Genomic DNA, 13784 nt, shown 5'->3' on the forward strand with positions numbered 1-13784 from the left:
AACAGGAATATCGAATGGGTCAATGATTCCCAAACTCGTAGACTTCTGGGTTTGTTTTTACTGTGAATTCGATCCTATTTTTTTTTATTAATTCAAAGTTGAGTGCGGACTTTCTGATTTACGTCTTTCTGATCACGTCCACTTCCTGTTGTAACTTTCTGATCACGTCCACTTCCTGTTGTAACTTTCTGATCACGTCCACTTCCTGTTGTAACTTTCTGATCACGTCCACTTCCTGTTGTAACTTTCAGACTCTTTGCTCGATGTCTGCGATGACGAGTGCACCATAACCCACAGGTTTGATGCTGTAAAGTATTTTGGTTTAACGTGAGTAACAATTAACGCACCATGTAAATGAGATAATTTCCATGTAGGTTATTTCATGCGCGGATCGGGGTAGGGTCCCCCTTGAAAACTCAATTTAATTTAATAAAAAAAATTCTCAAAAATAGGCTTTGGACCCCACCCGGAAAACAAGAATATCCCTCCCCCCCCCCTCCCGGGGAATTTTTTTTTTCATCCACGCAGGGCCTATTTTTTCTGTCGATTTTTTAAAAATTGAATTGATGATTATAAGATGTCTTTGAGTAAAATTTCTTTATTTTCAGGATAGATAAATAATTTTGATGACTTGAATTTGTATTTACTTATTTTCACCTCTGCTTATGAATAGACAACTTGACAACAATTTAGATTGATTAACGATGTCTGACCACTGTTGCACTGTTTTTCTACTATTAATTATATTACGAAATATATTTGACAAATAACAAGTATAGAAATAAGAATGTTTATCGTTTATCGAAACAAAAGAGATATTACCATTCAATAAAAAGTATATTGTCAACCACATCAGATCAATACTAAAGGACTGATTTAATCGCGCCCAGATCTTCATCTAAGTTCAAAAAACAAAAAATTGATATTTCACTTCTCATGGGAATTGATATTTCACTTCTCATGGGAACTTTTTGATTAAAATTATTTTATCATTTTTATTTGATTCTCCCATCCTTGAAAACCTCACAACCTCTTTCATACACTGATTCGGAGTACGATAATTACGGTACATTTCCGCAGAACACTGCACTAAAGAAAACAAAGTTTATTTTCGGGGATCAGCCCTCCCGTTACAAAAAAAGATGTACGTCATAGAGACTAATTATTACTGAACCGAGTTTGTCACCTAGTGTCAAAGAAATGTAATTTAACAAATTAACTTGATAAACTCGCTAATGAGAGAGAGAGAGAGAGAGAGAGAGAGAGAGAGAGAGAGAGAGAGAGAGAGAGAGAGACCAGTCATCAATCAAAATAGCATTATAGGCATGCAGAAAGATTCACTCAAGATGACCATATCGTCAATATAAAAATGTAAACCAACTTGTATTTTCCGATATCCCAATAATTCATAAAAAATATTTCAAGATTTCACTTATGATTGGATAGTGTAGAAAATTATTTACGTTTGATCTGCTTCGATCAACCAATCAGTGCGCACTCTTAGAGCTATGTTTACTTCGCGCGTTCATTCACAAAAAAATAAATAAAAGCGCATTCTCTATCGTTCCGGTCCACTTGGTTCTGTGTGGTATATATTCTGCTGTGGATGAGTAAGCGGACCAGTAGTTCCGCCTGCAGTACCTCGGTCCGTTACAGAACCATATATTCTATTATTTAACTCCACACATATATCGTAGGCGACTGACTCAGTTTTCCCTGACCCCCTAGGCAATTATCCAAGGGAAGAAAAATCGCCGGATATACACAGAAAGTTTCAATGACTCGTGTGGTGGTTCACGGAAAGGAATAATAGAGACGGACTGAAAAAGGTCGTATTTCATTCAATTATCCTAGTTACGAGTACATTGACATCTTGTTTGCGACGAGTCTACCATTATGGCGGACGATTGTGCACTTCGCAGACGACGACATTCCGTTTGGAAATGGTCGATATGTGTTGGAATGACAGGAATTATACTGTTTAACGTTTTTACTGGAGTGACCAATGCAGCCAAAGAAGACATCCAGAAGCTCTCCAATGGAGCGGTAGGTAACACTTGCCCATCTACTTGTTGCCCTCAACAAATGCATGTACCTTTTCAATCACCTGGTCATTAATTAATATCCTAAATAGTTGCTGACTCGTGAAATAACTAACATATCAGGATTAACCCAGTTCCTATATGAAGCAAATTAAGTATGCTGTATTATAATTGATAAGTTTCATATTCTTTAAAACATATCCAATTCCTATGTACTGAGAGTGAACAGACGATGAGCGAAGTTTAATTTAATGTTTGATGGATTGCTGCAATTACTCTGTAATACAGGTGCAATTTGTTGGTTTAGCAATCTGACAGCTGAAAAAATGCCTCTGCGTGAAATATGCTTTGAAAAAAAAGAGAAACAAGTGTTGCACCGTAATGTTTGTTTTTTGTAAGAGCAAGGCTGATGGGTATCATTTGAAGGATGCCCCCCCCCCCCCCCCCACTTGCCATCCCTTCATTTCTCTAGATTCATAAACGTCCAATAATGGAAAAGTTTTTACCTAGATTGACTGATTACACCATCGCTTAGTTTGCACATTGTCAGTGAGGTTTTTTTTCTCTGGGAATATTGATCCTGGAGATCTGCACTATGAATTTTTCATTGTTCAGACGAGGAAAGTGGACATAAGTGGAAAATTATCCGGTACTAGCTTTACATGATAAGATCCGAGCATAGCATAAAACAGTAATCGACACACACACACACACACACACACACACACACACACACACACACACACAAAATCAGAAATTATTTTAAGTTGCTGAGGTAAATAACCATTTGTAAATGTACTACATGTTCTGGTTTGGAGCCATTTGATAAAGTATGGATATATTTGCATTTTGGTACTAGAACTTTTTGATGAAGAATGGTTACGTTTTTAAATGTAGTATAGTATAGTAGCTATTGACTTTAGTTACAGAGTTATTTGATAAAGTAATTGGTTATGTGACGGTGCACATTTTGATTTATATATATTTTACGAAATATTATAGACTATAAGTAATTATTACGTAAAATATATATAGATCAAAATGTGCACCGCCACAGTTACCAAGAGCTATTTGATGAAGAATGGCTGTATTTCTATTTTGGCTACAAAGCTATTAAATAAAATATGGCTGTTTTTGTCCTTTGATTACGGAGAGTTGTGTTGCATTTGTATTTTGGTCATAGAGATATTTGATGAAGTATGGTTACAATGTACTTTAGTTACGAAGTATAGTTACAGTTTACATTAGTTACGAAGCACGGCTTCAGTGTACTTAAGTTTCAGAGCTAATTGATGAAGTATGACTACAGTGTACTTTGATCACAGAGCTATTTGATGAAATATTACTACAGTGAACTTAAGTTACATAGCTATTTGATGAAGTATGGCTACTTTTGTACGTTTGTTACACAGCTATTTAATGAGGTATGGTTATAATGTACTTTTTGTTACAAAGTTATTTGATAAAGTATGGCTACATTTGTATTATGTTAACAGAGCGATCTAATGATATATGGCTACTTTTGATTACAGAGCTATTTGATGCAATATGGCTACATGTCCTCCGACGACGAGCGATCGGGGTCGCTTCGATCCCCGGACTCCATTAAACAGGCTGTCAGACAGTTCCAGAGATTTGCCGGACTCCCTGCTACAGGTAAAATACGGAATATTTGCCGGGTCAGTCCGGGGCCTCTTATTAAATCGCTTACCTCTCATCACCGATAGGGTCTATCAGAGTCTCTCGTTGAGAACCAAAGGTACTTAATACACCAGAAAACTTTTTTTACAAAAATATATAGATTTTTTTAAAATCAAACTGGCACATGTACTAATCTTATAACATGAAACTGAAACTGGTGATTTTTGTAACGGACAATATATGATCTCCTAACCAAAAGTGTCTCCTGATAAAAGAATTAATCATTCAAAAAAAGATGATAAAGAACGTCAATTTTTAGATGTTGGAAACCCCAATCGAATTACTGTCAGTGTTGGGATGATGAAGGTCTGGTACGCCGTACGATACAGGAGCAAGTGCTTCTGTAATTGACATGGGTCATGTTTCTCATGCAGCCGAGCTTCAGCTCTCTCAACATCTATTTTTATGAACTCTCCATTAATGAAAACCATGAATCATTTTCACGGAAAGTGTCAAAACACACAGTGTTTGATACTGATTACGTCACGTCCTAATTTTACCCATAACTCTGCTATGTTTAAGAATGCCCACCTACTTGGCTAACTCGAAAATTACCGGGGGGGGGGGGGGGAATTCAGTTAAAATTACATGTATATAGAATAATTTGCATTAAGAATTTGCATTAATCTGCATGAAGAAAAAACATTTTGTATGAGAGTCGATTTACTTCTCTTTCGGTACAGGAATCCTGGACCCGGCGACCGTTGAGATGATGAACAAGCCTCGTTGTGGTGTCAAGGACAACGTTGGAAACGCAAATAAAGCACGCAGGCGCCGCTATGCGTTACACGGAAGTAAATGGTCAGCGAAAGATCTCACCTTTAGGATTTCAAAATACAGTGACCAGATGCCAAAAGAGGAAGTAGAGAGAGAAATCCAGCGAGCATTCGACGTAATGACCCTGATTTTTTAAATTATATTTTTAATAAAAATTTAAACTGACCGAGTTATTCTAAGATTCGTAGTATGTAAAAATTTAACAATATAAAGATAACTCTCTGTCAATCTTTCAGGAATGGGGCAAGGTCACGCCCTTGACCTTTACCCAGGTAACGGGTAAACCGGACATTGATATCCGATTTGAGAAGAGGTGGCACGGAGACAACAACCCATTTGATGGCGAGGGAAAGACCCTTGCGCATGCATATTTCCCGCGGTATGGTGGTGACGCCCACTTTGATGACGATGAAAAGTGGACAATCAACATTGCCAAAGGTAGAGTTCTAATCTATCAGTAATACAAAAAGAACGATAGTATGACTGGCGTTCACAAAGTATTGCTATTCTTATAGACAGTAACATTTCATTTAGATTGCAATAAACTTTAATATCATCTAACTATTATCAGTAAACTCTTCTTGTTTGAAGTATTTTAAGAGTGTCATTTTGTTGTTTCAGGGATAAACTTCTTTCAAGTGGCCGTCCATGAAATCGGTCATTCCCTCGGTCTGGCGCATTCTGACGACTACAAAGCTTTGATGGCTCCGTTCTACAAGGGGTATTCCCGGGATTTCCGTCTGGACACTGATGACATCGAGGCTATTCAGACACTATACGGTAGGTATTTTACATGGAAAGTCACAAAAACTAGGACTCTGAAGACACGATTTAAAAGTGGTGGGTCATTTATTAAGCTTTCGAAGAAGCGTTTACCTCTATAAAGTTGGTAAAGGCAATACCAGCGAATGGCGTGCAGAAGACTAGCGTGTCACTGTTATCACAGAGCTATCTATTTTCTCCCTCGCCTTTTGTACGCCTGTTTATCGTGTCACGTCTAAAGCGACACAGTTTCTGCTGATCGTTGTTTTTTTATCGGGTATTGTTTTATTTAGGAACACCTGCATCAAGACGTAAACCAAAACCAAAGCCCACGAAACAATCGCTTGTACCGAAGCCAACCAAAGCATCTGTGGCCAGCATTCCGGAAATCTGCCAGGATCCGACGATCGATGCTATTACCCGAACCAAGGACGGAAGTACTTATGCCTTCAAAGGTACATAGATAACAATCTGTAACGCACTCTAAAAGACCTTATTACACTATATCAAAGACAATAATTAATGCATTACCAACACCATGCGTGCAATAAAAAATGACTGAAATGTCATTCTAGATGATCGACTATACTATTACTTTATGTAAAAGCAATGACTTCGTGTAGAAATGTCTTGTAATCTATCTTAGGAAAGTATCACTACCGACTGAACAGCAAGGGTATAGACGAAGGCTACCCACGACTTATATCCTGGGACTGGAACGGGGTGGAAGGTCCTGTAGATGCCGTGCTTACCTGGGAGAACGGATATACCTACATCTTTAAGGTAATCAGGGTCACTCTTAACCTATGCCTGATACTGTTACACATGCATTTCAACGAGTAGCTGCAGAGCTGTTCAACGAATTGTTATAGGTTTGTAGTGGAATTCCACAAAAATTCTTTATTAATTTACAATACGACGATTTTAGATTTCAGAAAATCGCTTATTTTAATGCCTCAATAAGCACAAACGGTCATGTCGAAAACCATTTGTACAGTAATTTGGGAATTCGCCATACTTGCTATAAGGAATTTGTTATAGGCCATAACAGGGATATCATGAAGTCAATCTAGTGGTCTCAAAGAATTCGTTACACCCAAGTTTTACTGTACCTTTACATTTACAATGTAAATTTAGTATCTTTGCGGTTGGTTTACTATTTTGGTGTTTTTTTTACTGGACAGGGCGATAAATACTGGAAGTTTTTCAACAGGCGGCGGATCTACGGACCCAATGACATCAAGCAGGGATTTCGCGGCGTTCCAGACAACGTGGAAGCAGCTATGGTCTGGGGAGGCAACGGCAAAACCTACTTTTTCAAAGGTATTCACTTATGTTGATACACTATAAGTAATTTATTTAATATTTTTTACTTGGTGAAACTTTGCAACTATCAATTTATAAAATAAAAATTGAAGTTAATCAAAAATAGTTCTTTGCTAACGAGCGTTGCTGCAAACTTTTATTGAAATTATTCTAAACCTTAAATTGATAAAAAGAAAAAAAAACCATCGGTTTGGGTTATAAATTTCACAACCTGATAATTAGAATTCCAAACATTCTACAAATTTACTTTTTATGCTATTTTCAACAAAAAACCAAGCAACACTTTTCACAGATCATTGTTAAATGTTGTGTTTTTTGTGTAAAGATTAGATCCGTGTTCAAATTACCAGATCTATAATCATCGCTGCAGTGAACTGTACATTAGGTTTATCTGACGTCAAACTAAAAACCATCCACTGATTTTAATTTTCCGTGTAAAGGGGGTCAGTACTGGAGGTATTCAGGTCGCAGTGTGGATTTCGGCTACCCCAGACCGACAACCCATTGGCGGGGCATCCCCAAGAGCGTCACGGCAGCCTTCAAATGGACCAATGGGAGGACCTACTTCTTCAGTGGAAAAAAATACTACCGATTCGATGACCAACTGTTCATGGTATGTCTGTGTATGGAGGAATATGGTTAGGGTTATTTTGGGCTATATAATATTATCGTCCCGCCTGAGTGATGATTGAGTGGCGTGCGTCATGCTGGTCAGTATCCATTGGTCATGCATCATTGGATCACGTGTTTGCGGTTACTTGATATAATAAAGCGTCTGTAACCCCTTGTCATGTTTTCGTAAAAATAACTTATATATGGTTCGATACAACTCATCCAATGAATTATTGTCTACTGTACAAAAACATAAAGTTGAATTTGATGAGAGAGAGAGAGAGAGTGTGTTTCATAATCTATATAAAATCTGCTAATGTGGACTTTTAAAATAAAAACTATATATTCATGCAAATATAAATGTTTTATAGACGGATACATCCTATCCAAGAGAAGTGGCAACATGGTGGCTTGGATGCCCGGATCAAGGAACCAACGCGGATATCAAAGACCCGTATTTTAGACAAGAGACCAATCGGCCGGACGAGCAGTGGATCGTCATTGACGATACCAATGTCAGCCCGCCCCAGCCCCAGAGCAACCAGTCCTGTCGCCTGTCCATATCCTGGCTTCTCATTAACGGCATTTCGTTTTGTTATTTCATCTTCCAAGTGAGTCGCTGGCGATTTCCTTGATAACTGATGCCCCAGTATAAAATAAAGTTCAACAGATGGAGAGGTCCAGAGAACGCAGTCCTGTCGTGGGGCAAAACAAATGAGGCAATCATGGAAGAGTCTCTTTTTAACCCTACTTCACCATATGGTAATGTGAAAAAGAGAAGTATTGGTTGTGAACGTTCCATTTGAATTCATCCTTAGAGAGGGTTCATTTCTGGAAGTTGATCTAAATCCGTCCGATTTAGCGCGAAAAACAAAGACTGTGATAGCCACGTAAAAGTGCTGAGAGACTGGTGTTCATTCCAGTGATAAAATACGCTGTCTTAAACTGTATGCATATTTATAGACTTTCATAATGAACGAACTTACACATTTGAGAATTTGTTGAAATGAACGCAGTGTATACAGAGAGCGATTGTAACCAAGTGTGTGCAAACAGGTGTGTGTGTGAGAGGTTTGTATGAATGTAGTGGAATCTGAAAGTAGAGTACGTGTTCTCTAGTCATGCAGTGCAAAATGAAAGGCATTTCAAAGAGTAATGCACTATGTGCAGAGTTAAGAGTGAAGAATAAGAGCTGTTTATATTCAATGTTTCTGTCCCGTCTTCAATTTTCATAAAAATGAAGATGTACAATGAACTTGTGTTATATGGTGATATAATTATGTTTTATATATTACATGTTTGTAACGATTTGTGATCTGATGCTTTTCCTAAAATGTTTTACGTTTCATTATTATAGAAAAAAGACCCATCTTGAATTGTATTATTTTCATTATTCCAGTGGAATCTACAAGGAAAGATAACCACAAAAGTCATTTTGCAACTACATTTGTTCAGTAGAGTTGTCTTTCCATCTCTTCTGTTAAAAAAAAAGTAAGCGTGGTTTCATAAAAAAGAATATGATACATCTATTTATTTTGTCCAGCTAATCATCTTTTATCCATTTCTAGCGTAATCGTATGGTTATTAGTTACGTCAAGTTGAAAACCAGAAAGGCGGATAATCTGAAACAAAATAAACTAAAATCAAGACGGACTTCGTGTGTTGAAAAATTACCGTTCTTGTTTTTACGAGAAACCAAATACACTCTTCATAAAAAAAACCCACTTTTTTCCTCAAAATCTCCACATGTCTAAAACATACCAACTAGATATAACTTACGTTAGATATTTGGGACGCGCTCTTTATATGACTTCCGTCAACTATGACGTCACTTGGGTGTCTGTGTAAACCGTAAATATCTATGGTGTTGAACGTCAAGTTCCCGGCGGGGGTAAACTTGTTGTGTACAACGTTAATGTCGAGCCTCTCACCCTGAAAACAAATGACAATTACGGAAAACGAAATTAACGAAACTGATCAATTAATAAATAACCAAAATAGTGTTATACCTGATAAAATTACTTACCCCATAAAAATGAAACTGAAGTTCTAAGTAAATTCCATTTTGAAAGGAATCTGAAATGCATTATTCGTGAGTTTATCAGTACATTGTATTTGCTAACGTGTAAGTAATGAATTGACGAGTTGTCAGCATCTAGTGGCTCACTTACAGTCACTTTCCCCATCATCCAGGAAGAGGGTTCCGAACGCCTCCAAATTTTCATTCAGTGCAACTAAAAGTCCCATCGGATTTAAACGGCTAAAAAGATATTAAGATGATTCTCAAATATATAACAAACAACAAAATGAAATGATTCTGGCTACTTCATAGGAACTGAACCTTGTTTTTGTCGTGTTGCCTGGCTTTTGGACCGGGATGATGTTCCCGCCGCGGAGATGGAGGTTTAAGTTCGACAGAGGGGCGTTCAGTGTTACGTTCCTACCCGATTCAGGCCCTGGGATTTCGACCCCCTGGGTAAAGAGAATTTGGATTTAGTACAAAGGTAACATTTGTCATAAATTTTATTCCCGGGGTTTTTAGAACTGAAAATAAGTACATTTTTATACTATGTATAGCTTATGGTCAAACCTTGTAGTAGTCGAACCACCTTCCCTTGGGAAAGTACGCTTGGATCCGTCTCACGTTCTGCAAATAGAATTTAAAAAATTGACAATATGGAGGACCATTCTGGTATAAAAGACTGCTTTGGTAATGCTGGATTTAACTGAATTGCTTTAGATATTATACAACATAGGTCACCTCCTGCAGCACCGGAGATATCAGCAATGACGATCCCAGTAGAAACTGGTTGTCTATATCCCAGGTATGGCTGTCTGCAGGGAACCTGGTCAAATTATAGAAAAGTGTATACACAATGACATAATATAGATGTACGATATTTTGCGGGATTTGATTCCTAAACCTAACTTGGATTAGAATTTATGCATGACATTTAGCAATGCAGTTGATTTAGCGGAAGCCGCTTTCCGCCAAAAGGATGAAAAAGAGATAAAGACCAAAAGTGTTAACTTACTCAAACATAAGCGGCCTTACAACAGTGGTGCCCTGGACGTGGGCCTCTTTGAACAAGGTGTACGTGTATGGCAGTAGCTTGTATCGCAAGCTTAGGTGACGTCGAACGTTGGAAGTAAAAGTCTGGTTCCAAGCTCCAGGATCCTGTGACTATAAGATATCACAAAGAGGCTTGAGTACGTATTTCATCTTTCAATCAAAGTACGTACTACCGAACCACGTGTTCTCCCCCTTAAAAACGCATCAATTTGGCTACATTTAAGCACTAGTAATTAATCAGACCACAAATGGCAAGATTTTGAGATCACGGTACTTTTTCAAGTACCTCGGCGCTGCACCAAAAATCAATATGAAAGATTAGAAAAATGTCTATGAGCGCTTTTTTTGTGTTCACAAGAGATCAAGGATGACACCTGAGTCATAATTACTTAATACCGTTTGATAAATTCCATTGTGGTTTCTGGAGAATGGGTAGAATGCACCTAACTGATGCCATCTTAAGCACATCTCGTATGTGGCATTTCCGTTAAAGCCGCAAATATCGGCTCCAATCTGTAAAACAAAACTTAGATTAAAGTTTTTTTAATCCAAAATAATAAACATTGTTATGGATTCCGAAGTAAATCGTAAAAAATCTCAAAGATTATACCATTGGAAATCCAAATATGCTGAATTCCAAAAGACCTGAAAAAAAATCAAATTTACTGTCTAGTAAACAAACGTGAGATATTTAATCAATAGGCTATAACAAGAAAACTATTTCGAACAAAACTAAAATGGCATGCTGTATACAGGAAAATATTCGTTCCCGTTTTATTTTTGCCCCTTTCGCCCTCGTTCTTAGCAGGCGAATTTAAGACTGGACGAATTCCAATGTCTCAAATTATCTCACTTCAAAATTAACTGTGTCTAGGCGAATTCAAAAAGCGGAAGGGGCGAAACTGTTTGTCCAAAAATTACAGACAAACAAAATGCTTCATAAGTACCTGCCGTTATGAATAAAATTTAATTACAATTAAAATACGCCATTTTTATTTGGTTTATAAATTAAGGTTATTCACCGACGATGGACCAGTGCATATCGGACCACTGGCTCCGGTTGTCCCCCAGCCACTTGGCAGCGTACGCCGAGGTTCCGGAAAACGTTGATCGGGTCAGGATAAACGGCCTCTTTCCCGGAAATAATTCCCGTAAAGCTCTAAGGAGGACAATATGCCAAGATTCACCACAGTACTGTCGAAATTCGTTTAAAAACAAGGAATATTTTAATAACAGTTACTTTTAATAAGCATTTTGTTCGTAAAGTAAATCTATAAAAAGCTGTATACTCACTGATTGATGCATAGACCATAGACAACTATGAATTAAATTAACTTTAATAATTACGAGTACTCCACAATTCACAGTTCATCGTAACACAGTAAAATACATTAAACTTGCATTATGTTAGCTTACTGATATTTAAATTAGGCATTCATAGCAAATAATAATCATTAATCCAAATGACTTTTCTATCATATGGATTATTATCTAACTATTATCCGTAGAAGGTGGCGCTTCTGTACTCACCTATATATGTGATCATACTCTCAATGTGCCCATACAGTTAGTAAAATTCTTAGTGTTTCTGTACTCACCTATTGGTGACCATGTTCTCACTGTGCCCATACAGATTGTACTGTACTCACCTATTGGTGACCACGCTCTCACTGTGCCGATACTGATTGTACTGTACTCACCTATTGGTGACCATACTCTCACTGTGCCCATACAGATTGTACTGTACTCACCTATTGGTGACCACGCTCTCACTGTGCCCATACAGATTGTACTGTACTCACCTTTTGGTGACCACGTTCTCACTGTGCCCATACAGATTGTACTGTACTCACCTATTGGTGACCATGTTCTCACTGTGTCCATACAGATTGTACTGTACTCACCTATTGGTGACCACGCTCTCACTGTGCCCATACAGATTGTACTGTACTCACCTATTGGCGACCATGTTCTCACTGTGCCCATACAGATTGTACTGTACTCACCTATTGGTGACCATGTTCTCACTGTGTCCATACAGATTGTACTGTACTCACCTATTGGTGACCACGCTCTCACTGTGCCCATACTGATTGTACTGTACTCACCTATTGGTGACCATACTCTCACTGTGTCCATACAGATTGTACTGTACTCACCTATTGGCGACCACACTCTCACTGTGCCCATACAGATTGTACTGTACTCACCTATTGGCGACCATGTTCTCACTGTGCCCATACAGATTGTACTGTACTCACCTATTGGCGACCATGTTCTCACTGTGCCCATACAGATTGTACTGTACTCACCTATTGGTGACCATGTTCTCACTGTGCCCATACTGATTGTACTGTACTCACCTATTGGTGACCATACAGATTGTACTGTACTCACCTATTGGTGACCATACTCTCACTGTGCCCATACAGATTGTACTGTACTCACCTATTGGCGACCATACTCTCACTGTGCCCATACAGATTGTACTGTACTCACCTATTGGCGACCATACTCTTACTGTGTCCATACAGATTGTACTGTACTCACCTATTGGCGACCATATTCTCACTGTGCCCATACTGATTATACTGTACTCACCTATTTGCGACCATACTCTCACTGTGTCCATACAGATTGTACTGTACTCACCTATTGGTGACCATACTCTCACTGTGCCCATACAGATTGTGAACGTCGTAGTGCTTCCCCCAGTGCTGCTCGGCGTCCATACAGATCGTCTGATAATAGAGACTTCCGTTATCTTTCTCTCCTTCCAAAATGGCTGGTGAAGAAACAAAGTATGATGAGACAGTTGTGTTTTGTAAACACTGCAAGATTCATCTACGAATTTTAGTTAATGTACTATGAAATCTGTCATTCAGTGACATTTCCAGATTTTTCATTGCTGAGAATCCTGTTGACTGAATCGTTCATTGTCACATAGGTCTACATAACTGCAATGTATTTATATGACTCGACGTATATTTATGATTCAAAGACTTTAGTGTTAGTTATGAGAGATAAAAAACAAATAATATAAATGACATTTTTAATTCCGCGCCAAATCTTGTTGGTGCCGTCCAGACTTACGCATCACATATGGCGGGTTGTTCCACCTGTTTCTTTGGCAACCTCGTTGGGATCCAGCAACAAAATTTGATGGTTCATTCATGTCCTACATCCAGAAATCAATCTCAAAATCTCACTATATTTTTAGATAAATTGATTAATAATCCATATTAAATTCAATATTCAAAAATATCAAAACAATGCAAAGAGACCAAAAAGTACACTGAGTTGACTTACAATCCATAGTCCATCTGCGTGTATTGTTTCGTTTTGCATAAAGTACCGAATCCAGTACTTCCAAAATTCCGTAGTGTTCTTCAAGTTGGTAAAATCTGGGAAAACTGTAAGACCAGGCCAAACCTGTACAATAAGATTTTGGTTTTTTAACAAATTTTTTTTTGGGGAGGGGGGGGGGGGGT

The 13784-nt window shown here is 38.0% G+C and overlaps 2 protein-coding genes across 2 annotated transcripts in view; one reads left to right on the top strand and one right to left on the bottom strand.

Annotated features, from left to right (window-relative positions):
• The first annotated feature begins 250 nt into the window (after positions 1-250).
• On the top strand, positions 251-8473 carry LOC128180086 (matrix metalloproteinase-24-like). The gene is made up of 10 exons (XM_052847918.1): positions 251-2046; positions 3575-3698; positions 4427-4635; positions 4757-4958; positions 5142-5300; positions 5576-5737; positions 5929-6065; positions 6467-6605; positions 7049-7221; positions 7592-8473. The coding sequence occupies exons 1-10, from the start codon at positions 1897-1899 to the stop codon at positions 7853-7855; spliced, it is 1719 nt and encodes a 572-aa protein (XP_052703878.1). The 5' UTR covers positions 251-1896; the 3' UTR covers positions 7856-8473.
• Positions 8474-8595: 122 nt separating this feature from the next.
• The window catches only part of LOC128182295 (maltase-glucoamylase-like), a 34840-nt gene continuing 29651 nt past the window's right edge, over positions 8596-13784 (bottom strand). The window contains exons 56-69 of the mRNA XM_052850878.1: positions 13603-13725; positions 13387-13471; positions 12946-13078; positions 11316-11452; positions 10904-10938; positions 10690-10806; positions 10256-10404; positions 9982-10066; positions 9811-9867; positions 9562-9692; positions 9392-9480; positions 9247-9296; positions 9000-9152; positions 8596-8842 (exon numbers count right to left, since the gene is read on the bottom strand). Of these exons, the coding sequence (XP_052706838.1) occupies positions 8768-8842; positions 9000-9152; positions 9247-9296; positions 9392-9480; positions 9562-9692; positions 9811-9867; positions 9982-10066; positions 10256-10404; positions 10690-10806; positions 10904-10938; positions 11316-11452; positions 12946-13078; positions 13387-13471; positions 13603-13725 (1419 nt within the window). The 3' untranslated portion in view covers positions 8596-8767. The remainder of the gene's footprint in view (positions 8843-8999; positions 9153-9246; positions 9297-9391; positions 9481-9561; positions 9693-9810; positions 9868-9981; positions 10067-10255; positions 10405-10689; positions 10807-10903; positions 10939-11315; positions 11453-12945; positions 13079-13386; positions 13472-13602; positions 13726-13784) is intronic.

This window comes from Crassostrea angulata, chromosome 4, assembly GCF_025612915.1.
Source record: "Crassostrea angulata isolate pt1a10 chromosome 4, ASM2561291v2, whole genome shotgun sequence".
NCBI classification, from domain to species: Eukaryota; Metazoa; Mollusca; class Bivalvia; order Ostreida; family Ostreidae; genus Magallana; species Magallana angulata.

What these genes read in the sequence shown, in the direction of transcription:
- LOC128180086 (XM_052847918.1), top strand. Translation starts at nt 1,897, where the DNA reads ATGGCGGACGATTGTGCACTTCGCAGACGACGACATTCCGTTTGGAAA. An exon ending in GGCTATTCAGACACTATACG is followed by an intron (nt 5,301 to 5,575) that starts GTAGGTATTTTA and finishes TGTTTTATTTAG; the next exon opens with GAACACCTGCATCAAGACGT. An exon ending in CAAAACCTACTTTTTCAAAG is followed by an intron (nt 6,606 to 7,048) that starts GTATTCACTTAT and finishes TTCCGTGTAAAG; the next exon opens with GGGGTCAGTACTGGAGGTAT.